At 42.9% G+C, this 14,478-nt stretch overlaps 1 protein-coding gene across 1 annotated transcript in view; it reads right to left on the bottom strand.

Moving 5' to 3' along the window:
* The window catches only part of PIK3AP1 (phosphoinositide-3-kinase adaptor protein 1), a 37,170-nt gene extending 24,171 nt beyond the window's left edge, over positions 1-12,999 (bottom strand). The window contains exons 1-2 of the mRNA XM_068139754.1: positions 12,892-12,999; positions 7,320-7,736 (exon numbers count right to left, since the gene is read on the bottom strand). Of these exons, the coding sequence (XP_067995855.1) occupies positions 7,320-7,736; positions 12,892-12,904 (430 nt within the window). The 5' untranslated portion in view covers positions 12,905-12,999. The remainder of the gene's footprint in view (positions 1-7,319; positions 7,737-12,891) is intronic.
* Positions 13,000-14,478: the final 1,479 nt, after the last annotated feature.

Raw genomic sequence — 14,478 nt, 5'->3', positions numbered from 1 at the left:
AACCCCCCTTTACCAAGGAGACAGACCCTCAGCAGCAAAACATCTTGTGATAATCCTGCAAAGCTGGCTTACACTGTATCAACATTTCCCTTTCAACAGAGCTGTAAAAAGCATCCAGAAAAGCAGCAAGTGAGAAGAAAGAATAGTAATTTTTTTTTTTAATAATTAAAAAAAAAAACCACACCAGGAAACTGTAAGACAAATACAGCATGGAACATCTCTCCCTTCTCTTCAAACCCCTTGTATACAAGCACAGCACCTAAAACCAGATTTCTAGTTCTACAAATAAAGTGGCCACGTTTCATTTGTCCTGTAAAGTTGGAAGTTACAATAAACTAGTTCCACCTTCAACCAAAGAAACAAGCTGTATTTTACTGTGCCAAGTTTTGCTTGAGCCACTGTGCACAAGCAGTTACTTGTCCATCTCTTAGGGAAGCTCTATCCTTACAAAGGATGCAACGCAGTTACGAAGAGACCTGTTGACGGGACCAGTGTTTTAACACACTGCAAGAGTCCAAAAAGTACAGTTTTTATCTTTGCATCCTACTAAGACAATGTGTATCCTTAATACTCAGAAACATACACAGTATACTCTATAAAGCACGTCTCATCCAAACTTCAAGGAACAGATTGCCTTTGGTATGTTTTAGAATGACAGACATGTAACTGAAAGGAGAAAGATGTTTTTGCAGTGTAGTGTGAGAGGCTGTCATGATCTTCATGAAAATTTAACCCAAGTGAATGAACTGGTTCACTTTTCTCAGTTCAGTGTTCCCAAATGCTACTTCCAAGTTATTCTTTAATTTCATATTTGAAATTAAAAGTATTTAGAAAAAGCTGAGTCACCACAGTTGTTTTTAAGGCCAAGGACAACTCCGTATCATTCCTATAAATACTGGAAGGTAGGGATGAGAAAGTGGCCCAAAAAAAAAAATGCCATGCTTGGGTCGCAGGAACAGGAAACTCAACACATAGTTCTGAGAATAGTGATGTTAAGAAAAGAAAGTCTGAAAAACCACAAGAAGTGGAGAGAACATAAAAGAGAAAGCAAGGAAAGAAATAAAATACTATCCACTGGAAAACAGTGGTGAATAAAAACCTCAAGCATATTGGGAACTGGCAGAGAACAGGAAGGTAATCCACAGGATCAAAGGTAACTGCTGTAGGAATATTCCACTTTAGAGACAAATGCAACAGTAACTTCCAGTTGGCTGCTTGGGCTGGGCTCAGTTTTCAATTATTCCTGGCAGTCGTTATTAGTGTCAGATGAAAAATGGGACCAAAAATGCAAAGTCAGATGCAAAGCACCTCACATTGACATTTCCTCATGAGCAGATGTATGGGTAGGAATCACAGATGGGAAGTCTTTCCTGCGTTAGCAACAGATGGAAATGGGAACTGAATTAACATGCCTCTGTACCTCTGTAATCCTTGGCATGGAGACAGTGCCACACAGTCAACAGCTGGGAAACTACCTACCACACATTATCTGCCCCTGCAATGCTCCTCAGCCTCCTCTGCCTTGACTACTGGGTGAGGTGTTACAGGTTCACATCAGGATCACTGGTCTGTAATCTCCTCTTCCTCAGCAGCTCAGGAAGATATGCTCTTGGTTTGTAACACTGCAGACTACATGAAGAGATCACTCCCAACGATCTAAGCACAGGGTAGTTCCACAGAAGCTCTGCAATCTCCCCAGGATGACAAGACAACACTCAGTAACTTTATTACAGCTTAAAGATTAAGCTGCCATTTGTGACATCCTGCAAAACTCTCTCAGACTTACAGCTCCTGTTCATTCACTAGCATCCCTAATCTAAGAGCAGGGCCTTTAATGTAATGAACTGGATACATCCAAGATTATTTATATAATTCAGACATTTAGAACTAGGCTTAGTCACTACTAAAGCAACCTGTGGGGATGTTATCAGAATTATAAGCTATAGATAAATATTATTAGTATGTGCAATGTGCATGAAGTCTGTTGTGGCCCAATGCTTCCTAACCACACCAGTTCCTGTATGTTACTATTCTGGGTTATCATGTCACTATTTCTGTCTAGAGTGATAGCACCTAGCTTACACCTATGCTAGCACTGCTTAAATCTCACAGTATCATGAAAGATAAGCTGTGAAGTATTGCCCTTAATGTGCATAAATTTGAGAGTTTATGAAGCACCTTGATGACAAACAATGCATCCATCCTGCAGCAGGGAAGACCATTTCAACTGCTCAATCCTATTTACTACACTGGACAAATATGTCCAAGGATAAGGACATTCATGCATTTCTCTCAACACCACTTAGAGACTTAGTTAAGATTTCTCTCTGAAGTCTTTGTTTCCAGCATCTGTCATTTAAAACCATACCACCATCTGCAAGCCATGCTACCAGTATGTTCCCTCAACCTTAACTCCTGTGCAAGAGCATCACAGTTTCCTCTCCTTAACAGGCAATGAGAACCAGCCAGGCTGCAGAACTCCCATATAATAACTACACCCAGAGGGATGACTAATAGCTCACCCGTTCTTCTTCAAAGAGCAGGGTCAGAGAAGCGTATCTTCTGTTTGAACACAATTTCACAGAGAAAAATACAGTTTGAAAAGTTCATTTAATTTTGTCCCTTCAACAAGGCAGGGGGGGTAGGAAGGAGCAAAGGAGAGAGGGAGGACTGCCCTACAGTAGATTCTACTTCATATCCTCAAGGCCACACCAATAAATTAGCAGAAATAAATGCTGGAAGTAATTATTTGAGATAGGCCTATTCCAAACATTCCCCCACAGAGCACCAGAAGCCATAAGTAAACACCAAATTTCCCTCAGCTTCACATTTCTCTCTCTGTTCAGGTCTGTACATAGATTCTTGTCCCCTCCTATGTCCAGTTTGCTTCCTTTACTGTAGTAGCCCTAAATGACAGTAATGTAAGCAAAAGTTAGCAATCAGTGACAGAAATGCCCAACTGAAGAGAATCTCCCTTGTACTACCACTTCAGCTCCCTGGTTTGAGACACACTTGAGAACATCTTACACATCTGTCCAAACCGACTTCAAACTCCCAAGTAACATATTCCAAGGTTACTTTATCTTCACAGCTTACATCCAGCATGGGACCACAAAGATGATTAAGGGATCACAGCATCTGTCATGTGAGGAGTGATTGCAGGAGGTGGAACTCTACAGCCTGGAGAAAAGACTTGAGAGGGATCTTATCAATGTTTACCTGATAGGAGGGAATGAAAAAGAAGAGGCCAGACCTTTTCATCATCGTGCCCAGTGACAGGACAAGAGACAATTGGTAGAAAATGAAACACATGGAATTCCCCTTGAACACAAGGAAACACTTTCTTACTTTGAGGGTGGTCAAACACTGGAACAGGTTGCTCAGAGAGGTTGTGAAGTCTCCATATACAGAGATATTCAAAACCTGACTGGACATGGTCTTGGACAACCTGCTTTATGTGACCATGCTTGAGCAAGGACATTGGACTAGATAATCTGAAGAGGTCACTTCCAACCTGAATGATTCTATGATATGCTCTCAGGTCTCATTTATGGTTTCACCAATGCAACAGAAGAAAGCCAGTAAGTTAATTTCAATTCATTGATATGTACAGGAGAGAGAATTATAATAGTTCTTGTGGTTTCTGTTACACCATTGCCTTCTCAACAAAAGCTCACTGCCTTGGTCTCCAACATCTCTTATGAGCTCCTCACTAGCTGAAGTAACATTCCTGCTCTTCCTCACCTACAAGGCTCCAGCAAAATCATCTTTTTTCCTGGCTGCCCACTGTCCTCCATATCCATCACACACTTCCTTATGGCCACTTCTGATTTTCCTATTTTGCAAGAAGTTTGCTGCACTTGTTCTTCAACAGAATGGGTCACAGCTGCTACATGCAATTACCACCTTAACAACCTCTGGCCAATGTCAGCTTCCATGGCTTTTTTTCCCCACAAGAGTTTGCTTGGGTACAGAAAGTTCAAAGCCATTGATTAGTTAGCAAATGTTGTGTAAAACATCAGGACATTTGCCATTTTTCAAAACAGCCTGGGTAGGGTCTGAAATAAATTGTAAAAGTTGAAATGTGCATAATATAAAACAGATGTCAACTGAGCTTTGAGAACATTAGGACAATAAAGGTCACTGACTCCAGCTGTGCAGCCCAGACACCCAGCTGCCCAATGCACACAGCATAGCATGGTACAGTATCACAAGCCAGCAAGAGGGCTTAAATAGCAGGCTAGTGATTGCACCCTGGCTGATGACTATAATCCACCAGTCCTGAGCTGGCTTGTACAGTGCCATCCTGAGTACTTCCATGTCCTTAGCACAGCTATTGCATAGCCTGAAGAGCTTCCCCACAGTGCCTGCAAATGCAAATCTTCATGCCCTCTATAGTCTGCCAGGATTGAGAAGCTGTAGAAGTAAAAATGCCCCATCTACAAGAGAGCAAGAGTCAGTGTCAGCACAGTTAGTTCTCAACAAGGCTAGATAGGTGGTTCCTCATTTCTGAATTCATACTGAAATAATAAAAATCAAAATAGCTTTCACTGTGTGATGCCTGGAGGTGCCATGTTCCCATGATGCACAAAAACTAGAGCCTAAGAGCAGCACCAGAGGTAACAGAATAGCATGAGCAGGGCCAGTGTACTGGCTCTGGAGAGGTATTTGCCCTCATCATGCACTGTGTCATATGCTCCAGTAGCTCAAGATTTAGCTAGTAGGAAGCTGAAATTTGGTCAATTTTGCATCAGGCTTGCTTTTTCAAATGTGTGCTGACACTGCTGTTAGCAGTACTGGTGAACACATGTGAAGAGAAGTACTTCCCAGAGGAAGACATTCAAACAAATCGTTTAAAATATGGTCACAAACTTTCTCTGCTAAGTACTGTGGGAACTGAGGGCTCGGAAAAACTTCAGCCTGCTGTAGAGAACGGACTTAACTGAGGACCTTCTAAGAGCTTCTGACTTCAAAGTCTTCATCTAAAATCCTAACAACGAAGCCCTGGGAGTACAGACTGTGTTTCTCTGTTGGAGAGGTCTGCTATCACAAAAACTCTTAAGTCACTCATGCTGAGGTTAGCTGCAAGCAACCTATAAGGTAGATAGAATAGAATTAACCAGGTTGGAAAAGACCTTCGAGATCATCAGGTCCAACCCATCACCCAACACCATCTAATCAACTAAACCATGGCACCAAGTGCCTCATCCAGTCTCTTCTTAAACACTTCCAGCGATGGTGACTCCACCACCTCCCTGGGCAGCCCATTCCAATGGCCAATCTCTCTTTCTGTGAAGAACTTCTTCCTAACATCCAGCCTAAACCTCCCCTGGCGCAGCTTGAGACTGTGTTTTATTACCAACAAAGAAGAAAGTTTTCATAGTTTCACACAAAAAGGGAACTAGGTACACCTGGGATTATCTTTTCTTCAGAGGAAGTATCAGAGCATTTGCATTTGATGCCATTCACAAATCTTGCTCTGTAAAATCACATGATGGCAGAAATTACCAGTCATTTTTTCCCCACAGAAGTAAGATCTGAAAATTCATCCAAGTACTTTCACCATGAAACCAGCCTATCTGACGTAGGTTTTCCTTCAGAGGAGTCAGAATGACAGCAGATAGCTTGCCTCGGCAACTGCTCTGATGTGCACACAGAAACATGACCCAACGTGCGCATGCAGCTGACAGCTTACATTAAGGTAGGGCTCCCGTAACAGTAATGGAAGTCCAAAAATTCTGCATCTTTGTCTACCAAACTATTTGGAAAATGCTACAGCAGATTCCACAGCAATTGAGTTTGGTTTTTATTTCCTTTTTCTCTCAGTCAATCTGAGATTTAATATATGCTTGTTCAAGTGAGAAAACAGAAAATAAGTCAGGGGAGTTTGTTACACAGAAATAACAACAAAAATCCAAAGCTCAATCACCCCTTCAAAATATCATTTACATAAAGCTAAAGCACAGGGTTCTTTCAGCACATCCTAACTTACAGCAGTGAGATTACACCTCTGGAGCAGGACTCTATATCCCACTGTAAAAAGCCAAACTGTAGTGTCTTATCCCAAAGAAGCTTTGTCACAGATTCATGGCAGCCAGCCCACTAAACTGCCAGGCATACAACGTACTTCTCTGCTGCTCAGACATACAGCATAGCACTACCCACAAGACCCACCTCACTTTCCTAGGGTGGGCCCCAAGAAGCCCTGGGAAGATCTAGCACCCAGGTCCTCTGAGCACAGCCCTCAGTGTGCCAAGAGGCAGCCAGCTGTACACTGAGAGATTGACCTCACCTATGGAGAAACACTTGAAGTGGAAGAAAAGAGACAGGTCAGCTTAATACAATTGATTGATGCATCTGGCATGAGAGAGTGGAGGCTGCTCTTCGGCTGACAAGGCTCTGCATTCAGTGCAACACTGCCAACAGATACACTTTCCCAGCGTAAAAATCAGATTTTAGATGCCTCCTTTTGACAAACACAGCTTCTCTCTAGAGAGAGAAAAGCAGGAGTTTTTCTAATGCCCCATGTAATGCTTTGTGCAGTCAGAATACAGCAAGTCAGGAGTGATCGTCGAGAGCTGGCTCCAGGAAGAAATTTCAGGATAAGCACCCCCTTGCACTCTCACACATTCTCCAGCTACACTAGAACTTACTCCTGCTCTGGCCTAAAATAACTCTCCTCCTCTACAGTTTAGGAAAGTTCAGACAACTACACTCACTACATCGGGCTTCTGTAGTCTCCAGCTGTTAATACTTCTGTGCTAGTAAGCCCTCTGTGCTTGTTAGGTGATCACTTTCAGACTGGTTGGGTTATTTTTAAGACCATCAGTGCAATTCTTCCATTAATCTCTGCTGTGCCATCACAGATAACAAGCTGATCTGTTGCCAGATCACTCAGACTTTAGTGCTAGAGAATACCTATTAGACAGCCTTATTTTGGTTCTGTTATGACAGAAATGTAAGTCTGAAGGAAAAGATAATTTTCTATCAATCTGGGTCAATAAACTGCAGGGCACAATATTTACAGGCAGAACTTCAGACACACTGTGTTTTTATTTTCAATTTGCATTCAAAACCATCCACCTCCAAATTCAGTTGTTCTCCAAGTCACCCATAGTCTCTCCTGAACTAGGGACCAATTGACCAGGCATAGAAAAATCTGGCATGCAGAAATACCTGGTTTACAAGGGTGTTGCTACTTGCTTTAGTTTTCTATTTCAATAAAACACATTATCAGTGTTAAAATAAGGGTAAACAATGCAACATATCTCCCTCCTCCAACCCGACCAGAATGAACAACTCCACAGCTGCCGCCTTACCTTCTGAAATAGCTTTCTTGACAGCTGCAAGGTAAGCATCAGGCTCATCATCATTTGTGAGTTCTTGCCACTGTGACCAGTCCTTGAAGAAGGTCAAAAAGTCATCACAGTCTGTAACACCGCAGAACAGCTTGACAACTTTATATGGTGGCCATAAAGCTTCCTGAAGGCTCTGAAGGACAGGAGGAAGATAAAAACTCTGCACCAGTTCAGCAGATAGCAAAAGTACGATGCTCCGACTTCTGTTGAACAGGTCCAGGTCCTGGTGGGAGATGGCAGATTTGCCTTCCAGCTGGTAGCTCAGAATCCGATGCTTTCGAACATGCCGGGTAAAGAGGAAGAGGTTCTGGAGGTACTGACACCATTCAGTGGCATCACTTGCATACACAATCAGCACATCATATTCTCCAGGGGTCCCTGTACAGGTGCAAGATTATCACAGGGAGGAGGATTAAACTCAAAGCAAGAACCAACCTACAGCATTGCATCAAAAACCCCACAAGGCTTTGTAGTTCATGTCAGAAGGTCCAAAGCACTTCAAAAGAACAGCAGGTATATCCAGAGTGAAGTGTTCACAGCCACAGAGCAATTCTAAGGGTGGATGAACTGCTACTTGCATTTACTCCACTAAAATTTAAGTATTTTTTCCATTCTCAAAAACTTTCCTATGAAGAAGGGAATTTCCAATGTAGTTTCAAGTAAAACAAACCCCATGTGGACATTCACAGATTTAAAGCATATTGATAAAGGGAAAAAAAAACAACAAAGCTTGAAAAGGGGAGCTCATCTTTCTGTGTCACGTGGAATCACGTTAGGCTATTCTAGAGTCTCTGTAACACAACTTCAGACCATTACATGCTCAAGCAGAGTAAACACTAAACATAGCACATCTAAAATAAGAAAGGCCTTTATTTAAGTGAGGTCCCACAATGCTTACAGGAAGTCACTATGGCTTGCATGGCATTAAATATTTGCTTTCATTGCGGCAGAAAGCAAAATGCTTGCAAAGTATGTGTGCAACTGAAGTGTACACCAACTCCAATGCTCACACACAGCACTTTTATCATTCAGGCTTCAGACACTTAAAGAGTTCTTCCCCCAGAACTGCCATTTAAAGGTTTCCCAACCATTTCAGCATGACAAACTCTCCCTTCAAAGAGAAAGAACTAATGCAGTAGTGATGGCCATAATGCAGTCTAAAATACATTCAACAGAGTTGACCTACTTCATAATTCTCAAGTGACAGATCCTACCTACATGCTATTTGGCTTCTATGCTGTGGAATGACAGCACTTTTAAAATGGAGTTCTCACCTTCTGAAGAAGATCACATACAAACTGAACCAGTAAAACATGATACAGTGCACACCAACCAAGCTCAAGAAAACTTTTAAGTCTAAATTTAATTTTCTCACTCACTTGTGAAGAAGTTTACTCAAATTCAAGGATTATGGCTGTGGTCCTATGTTAAATTTCAGTGCTGAGCACTTCAAATCTTATTAATAAATTATCTTCCCTTAGTACCAGTTTGACTCTTTAAAAGTGTCAACATTCCGAACCCATCTTGATCCAAAAGCAAGCAAACAAAGCAGATTTTTCTAATTAAAGTAGAAGGCAATGCCTAAAATTCGGCATGCCAAAAACAGCATCTGCACAGAGTGAATTTACCAGAACTGAAAATAACAGTTTTGCAGTCACCTTATTAAAATTCATTCAAAATTGAACAGCCTCCAAAGCCTCCATTCTGCCACCTTCCCCTAGACTTTCATTAGGAAGCAAAGGTTGAAACGATGTCTAGCCTATGGCAACACAACTCTAAACCATAAAATTACCAACTTTAAATTGTAATTGAGCAGAAGTGGTACAGTTGAGAAGTGTGGAGATGTACTCTGTGCTCAACCAACAGCATTATGGTTACCGGCACAAAGTCTCTAGCAGTGAAAGGACGGTGTCCTAGTTATGAAGAACACAGGTACTGCCATTCAGCAGTATCCATTAGGACAGCTGCATGTCTCTGTGTGAATGCAGCTCCTGAACCTCAAGTATTCTCAATGGAGGGGAATCCAGAAACCCAATAAAGCAGACAAACAAACCCAAAGCCTTGGGCCCTTTAAAGCTAGGAGTGCAGAACTGTTATGAAAAAAAGATGGCTTTCACACCAGTGAGAACATGATTATCATCATAATACTGCTTCTGGCTGAACACCACCATGAAAAGACAACAGAATCACAAACAGAAACAGGATGCCAGTTGTTTTATTCTAGAAAGGGAGGAGTACCAGGGACTTCTGCTTGCACTGTCATGTGTTGATTTACATGCACCACAGTGGAAAGGGCAGTACAATTATCTGCCAAGTATGGAGCCCCATGCACTGCAGCACAGCCAGCTGAGTCCGACCTCATCAGGTGGAGAGATGATACAGTGACCGTCTGAACTGTGCCCACAGCTTCTAACATCCTTCCTTGGTATTCTCTGGAAGAATTCCCACCTCCAAGCTCTGGGGAAAGTGGCAGTGGGCTCCAGAATATTCTGACATTCTGTGAAGCGGAATGACTAATCCTAACATCCATTTTTAAGAGGAGTACAACTTCTATAACTCAACAGGCTCTCCTCCAGTATTCCAATGAAAGGAAGCAGCTGTGCTTGGAGAGGATGCAGGGTCAGCGAGCCATTGCTTTTAAACATGCATTGTACTGTAGGGGCACTAAGTATCCAAGAAGCCTTCCTTCTCCAATATGTACCTAAAAGATGGAAATTTCACAGGCTCTCTGCAAGTTCTCTTTCCCCTTCCAACATTTATAGTCCTGGAGACACTACCCAGAGCCTTTGCACACAGCAGAAAGGCCTTCCCCTGGTGTTTAAGAAAGGTATTGATTCCCTAGAAAGCACTGCTCTGCCCGCAGGCTATTCCCCTTAATGCCGTGTCAGTTCTCCTCAGGCCCTCCCACCTCAGCTCCTATAGCCTTTTACACTTACCGGATAAACAGAGGAACAATGTCTTTAAAAGGAGAAGTGAGAAATAAAATTACTGACTTCACTTTTAGAGATGAGAAAACTCTCTGTGTTCATAAGCAAACATACTGTAAGTGGGTTTAAGGGCTAAAAAAGCTTAAGTCAACAATGGGACTGTTTCAAAGAAACAAAAAATAATCTAGAAACAGTTTTCAATTGCAACACCCTCGTATGAAAGGTTGACACAAGACTCACTTTCCTGGATCGCGCTATTAGTTGTCTAACAAAATACCTCCCTTTGTAGCTCCAATTACTGTCCAGTACTCAGGGAAAAGTATAATAAATAGAGAATTCAGAATGTTTGGGGGAGATTTTCTTCCAAGTCTTCATACACCAGTTATAGAACTCACAGAGTACACTTCAAAACACACTGTATATTCTGACTAATTTACACATAATAGGAGTTCACCTGGTGAACACCAAGCATTTTATTTCTTTAAACCCTGACCTTAGATGGATACCTTGACAATGCACCCAAAATGCCTGATGTTCTCACGACAGAGCTCAGCCTGTTAGGAGTGAGTGAGGGGAGTGAGGTAAGATGAAGCACTGGGGAATCCAGTTTACTTTAAGGCACCAGAGAGAGTTGTTGGCCATTGGAATGTGCTGCCCAGGGAGGTGGTGGAGCCAAAATCCCTGGAAGTGTTCAACAGGGGATTGGAAGTGGCACTTGATGCCATGGTCTAGTAGTCATGAGGTGTTGGGTGACAGGTTGGACTTGATGATCTTTGAGGTCTTTTCCAACCTTGTTGATTCTATGATTCTATGACTGTACAGTTTTGATTACCACTATATCTTGCCCACCTAACACTTCCCAAATTTGAATCAGATGTCGTTACTGCCTATTACTTCACTCTACAAGGCAAGGTTTGACATATTTTCAACCTACAGATCATAAATAGTTTGCCATAGTACTTGTGGATCCCATAAAGAAAATTCAGGGCCTCTAACAATACACAGCTTTTCTGTGTCATCTTTCACATTCCTCTCCCAAGTAGACCATGACTTTTCATTGTCCACATACTGGTTAAAAAAAAATTACAAACAAAACCTTTACTCCAACACAGATGAAGATCAAGCAAGTCTATTTTCATCTGCTAGACTAAGTCCAGCTCATATTCTGACTAGATGAAAAAGCACTGCATTGCCTGTTCTCAGTTTGCTTCAGAATTCACGTGCATGGAGGATATACATATAATGCAGTCCAAAATACAAATCCTTGGCATGATGTTAACTTCCTTTGAAAGACAATTGCCTATGATATAAATGAAACCCAACCCAAGGGGTCTTAATAAAAAAATTCTTAAAAGACAGAATGCTTTCAAGAGGTGTTAGAAGCTGCCTGTGTGCCATTAACAGAAGTCCTCAGCACCTTTCATATTTCAGTGTCTGAAGTATGTGTGTTTAAGTCATGTTATGAGGAAACAAATGCATTCTTTGCCTAGCTGGAATGTGTAACACAGTAAAAGTGATCACATGCAGCAATTATTAACATCCTAGCAAGACCTCTCACTGACTGGGATAGAAAATCTTCACTGCAAACAAGTGGAAATAGCAGAATCAAAGTAGGTAAGTTTTGCAAACCCAGCTTCAGTGATTAGGAACACAAGATTTGCATTATGATATGCAAAACTAAAACTGTTCTACTTTACGAGTCTCTGTGAAATCACCTTCTGTTTATAAGGAGAAAAGTAGTTTTGCCCACAAGTCCCCTGAGGCCTCCGTTTAACTTATTTTTACATCAGAAGGAGATATGCGTCAGTGAAACACTAACGTTACTTCACACCCCTAGAATGGCACGTTTTTCCTTTTTTAGATAAAACACATACACTTCCCTGCAGGGAGGGGAACTTGCGAATTGGGCATTAGTAAGATTTACACAACATAGGCTATACCACTCTCTGTCCGGAGTTCACAGCTACATTCTAACACGTTTTACCGGCATGTTACCCAACACATTTTCATTGATGGTAACCTAGCTTAGTTTGTGATCCTGGCCACTGTGGCAAGGAGCATCAAGTCATACCCCAAAAGGGAAGTATGCAAATGCAGGTGGCTAAAGCAATATTTAGAATGAACTGAGGGCTTTACAAAACATCGCAGAAAACCATCTAAATGCTAAAAGACGTGCAGGGACAGATTCCTCTACAGAACACCGTCCCTCGGAGCTAGCTGAGGTGCCAACCCGAAGCGCACGAGAGAACGCTACCAGCGCCTGCCCAGAATTCAAGTCAAGTAAGAGGTGGAAAGCACAGCAACCTGGCTGCGCACAAAGGAGCCACCGCAGCTCTAAAGGGCCCTGGAGCCTCCCCTAGGCTCGGGGAGGGGACCATTCTACCCCCTTCTGCAGCAGCAGAGAGCCAGCGCCGAGCAGAGCCGCTCCCCAGCGCCGCCCCGCCACCTGCCCGCTTACGGGTGCCAACGCGCCAGATAGCCCGCTCACGGGCTGGGCTGCGGCGGAGAGCGGAGTCAGCGTCTGCCTCCGTCGCGCAGCACTGCCCCGGGGGACAAACCCTGCTCTCCTCCCGGCTCCCGGGGGGAGGAGCAGCCGCGGCACTTACCGGGGACTGCCATGGTCCGGGGCTGGCAAGGAAAGGGCAGCTCCGCTTCCTTTACATGGCCAGTGGAGCGGCGCGACACGTCCCTCCCTCGTCCACTTCCTCGACCCCGGCCAGGCGCCCGGTCCCAGCGCTGTCCCGGCGCACGGCCCCGCCTCCCGCCCCGCCGGGGCTGGAGGGCGCTCCGCCCGCGACGCCCCCTGCAGAACCGGGCATAGGGCGCTACGGCCCTGCTCCGCAGCGCCTGCCAGGTACCCGGCGGGTTCTCCCGCTATAGGACAGAACTACCTTTTCAGCCGTCTCTGATTGTGCATTCCATAGGTGGCCGAGGAAGAAGTCTACAGCGAGAATAGGTTGCGTGTTACAACAACAGAGAAACTCTAGCTCCTTCGTCACGGTAAACTTCCAGCAACTGCCGTGGGAGAGAACCCCCTTAACTTAGACTTTGACTTCTGCCTTCAATTGTTCCACATAGAATAGAAGCAACTTATTGTTTTTGGTTTTTTTTTTGTTTTGCTCCAGATGTTGTCTTCTAACATAGATTTACCTTTTCCCCTATGACTACATTTGAGTACAGAGAAAAGAAGCAGCAGAAGGACACTGCTGGAGTTCAGAGAATAAGAATCAGTTTAATTTTGTCACTGAGGACAAAGGAACAGATTCTGCCTAAATAATTCAGTCTGTTCCTACATAAACTTGGAAAAATCACTTGCATTGATGTGTATTCAAAAACATCTGCTGAAAAACAGTGACTTTTTTATTGACACACTTCAGCAAAGCAAATGCAGATTCTCTAGTTTCCCAGTCAAGAAAGTCACTCCCATGTCCCATGAGAGGACATTCCATGTGTATCTTAGTGTCACTAACATCAGAACAGAGCTGGTTACAAACAGCAAGGAACCAACTGGTCAACTCTATCTTAGAAGTCGGTCAAACTCCTATTTCCTCCAAACCTTTCTTTACCCAAAACTTATCTTATGAACTGCATGTCACAACTTGTCAATCAAAACCAGAGTATTTGCTCCACAATAACAAACCACTAGGACAAAAACCACTTCTGATAATGCAACCTTATGAGAAGCCCCAGGTATGCAGGGAGGAAACGAACCCTTTTCCATCTGAACCATTCTAAGTACAATAGACTAAAGAACACTTGGGCACTGGAGAGCTGTGCCAATACAGAATCTTCTTGGGATATCGGTGAGGGGCAAAAATTCACTAGTTGGAAACTGGAGACTCTAGCCAAATTATATGAATATTACAGAATAATACACAGATACTAAAAAAAAACTAATAAACCAGATGGATAACCATGTATATGACCTTATAATTTTTGCTCCACATTATTCCCCCTGTGGAGTTGTTTATCTTCTAATTCCAGAATAAAAAGTTAAAAAATAAAATAATCTTTGTGATGTTAGAATTACAACAAACTTTCAAATGTTTTTCTCTTTAAAGCCTTGCAGTGTCACACAAAGGCTAAGCACAGTCAGCTTCCTGCTTCATGGGAACCAATGGGGCCTATCCATATGTATCAGTGTCACTTCAGATTATGTGTCTTTTATTTAATCAACACAAACCCCACAGGAA

Source organism: Melanerpes formicivorus, unplaced genomic scaffold (genome assembly GCF_026170545.1).
Source record: "Melanerpes formicivorus ecotype bairdi unplaced genomic scaffold, bMelFor1.0.p_v2 SCAF_6, whole genome shotgun sequence".
Taxonomy (NCBI): domain Eukaryota; kingdom Metazoa; phylum Chordata; class Aves; order Piciformes; family Picidae; genus Melanerpes; species Melanerpes formicivorus.
Note: the sequence above shows the minus strand (reverse complement) of the source record. Positions and strands in the feature narration are given on the sequence as shown.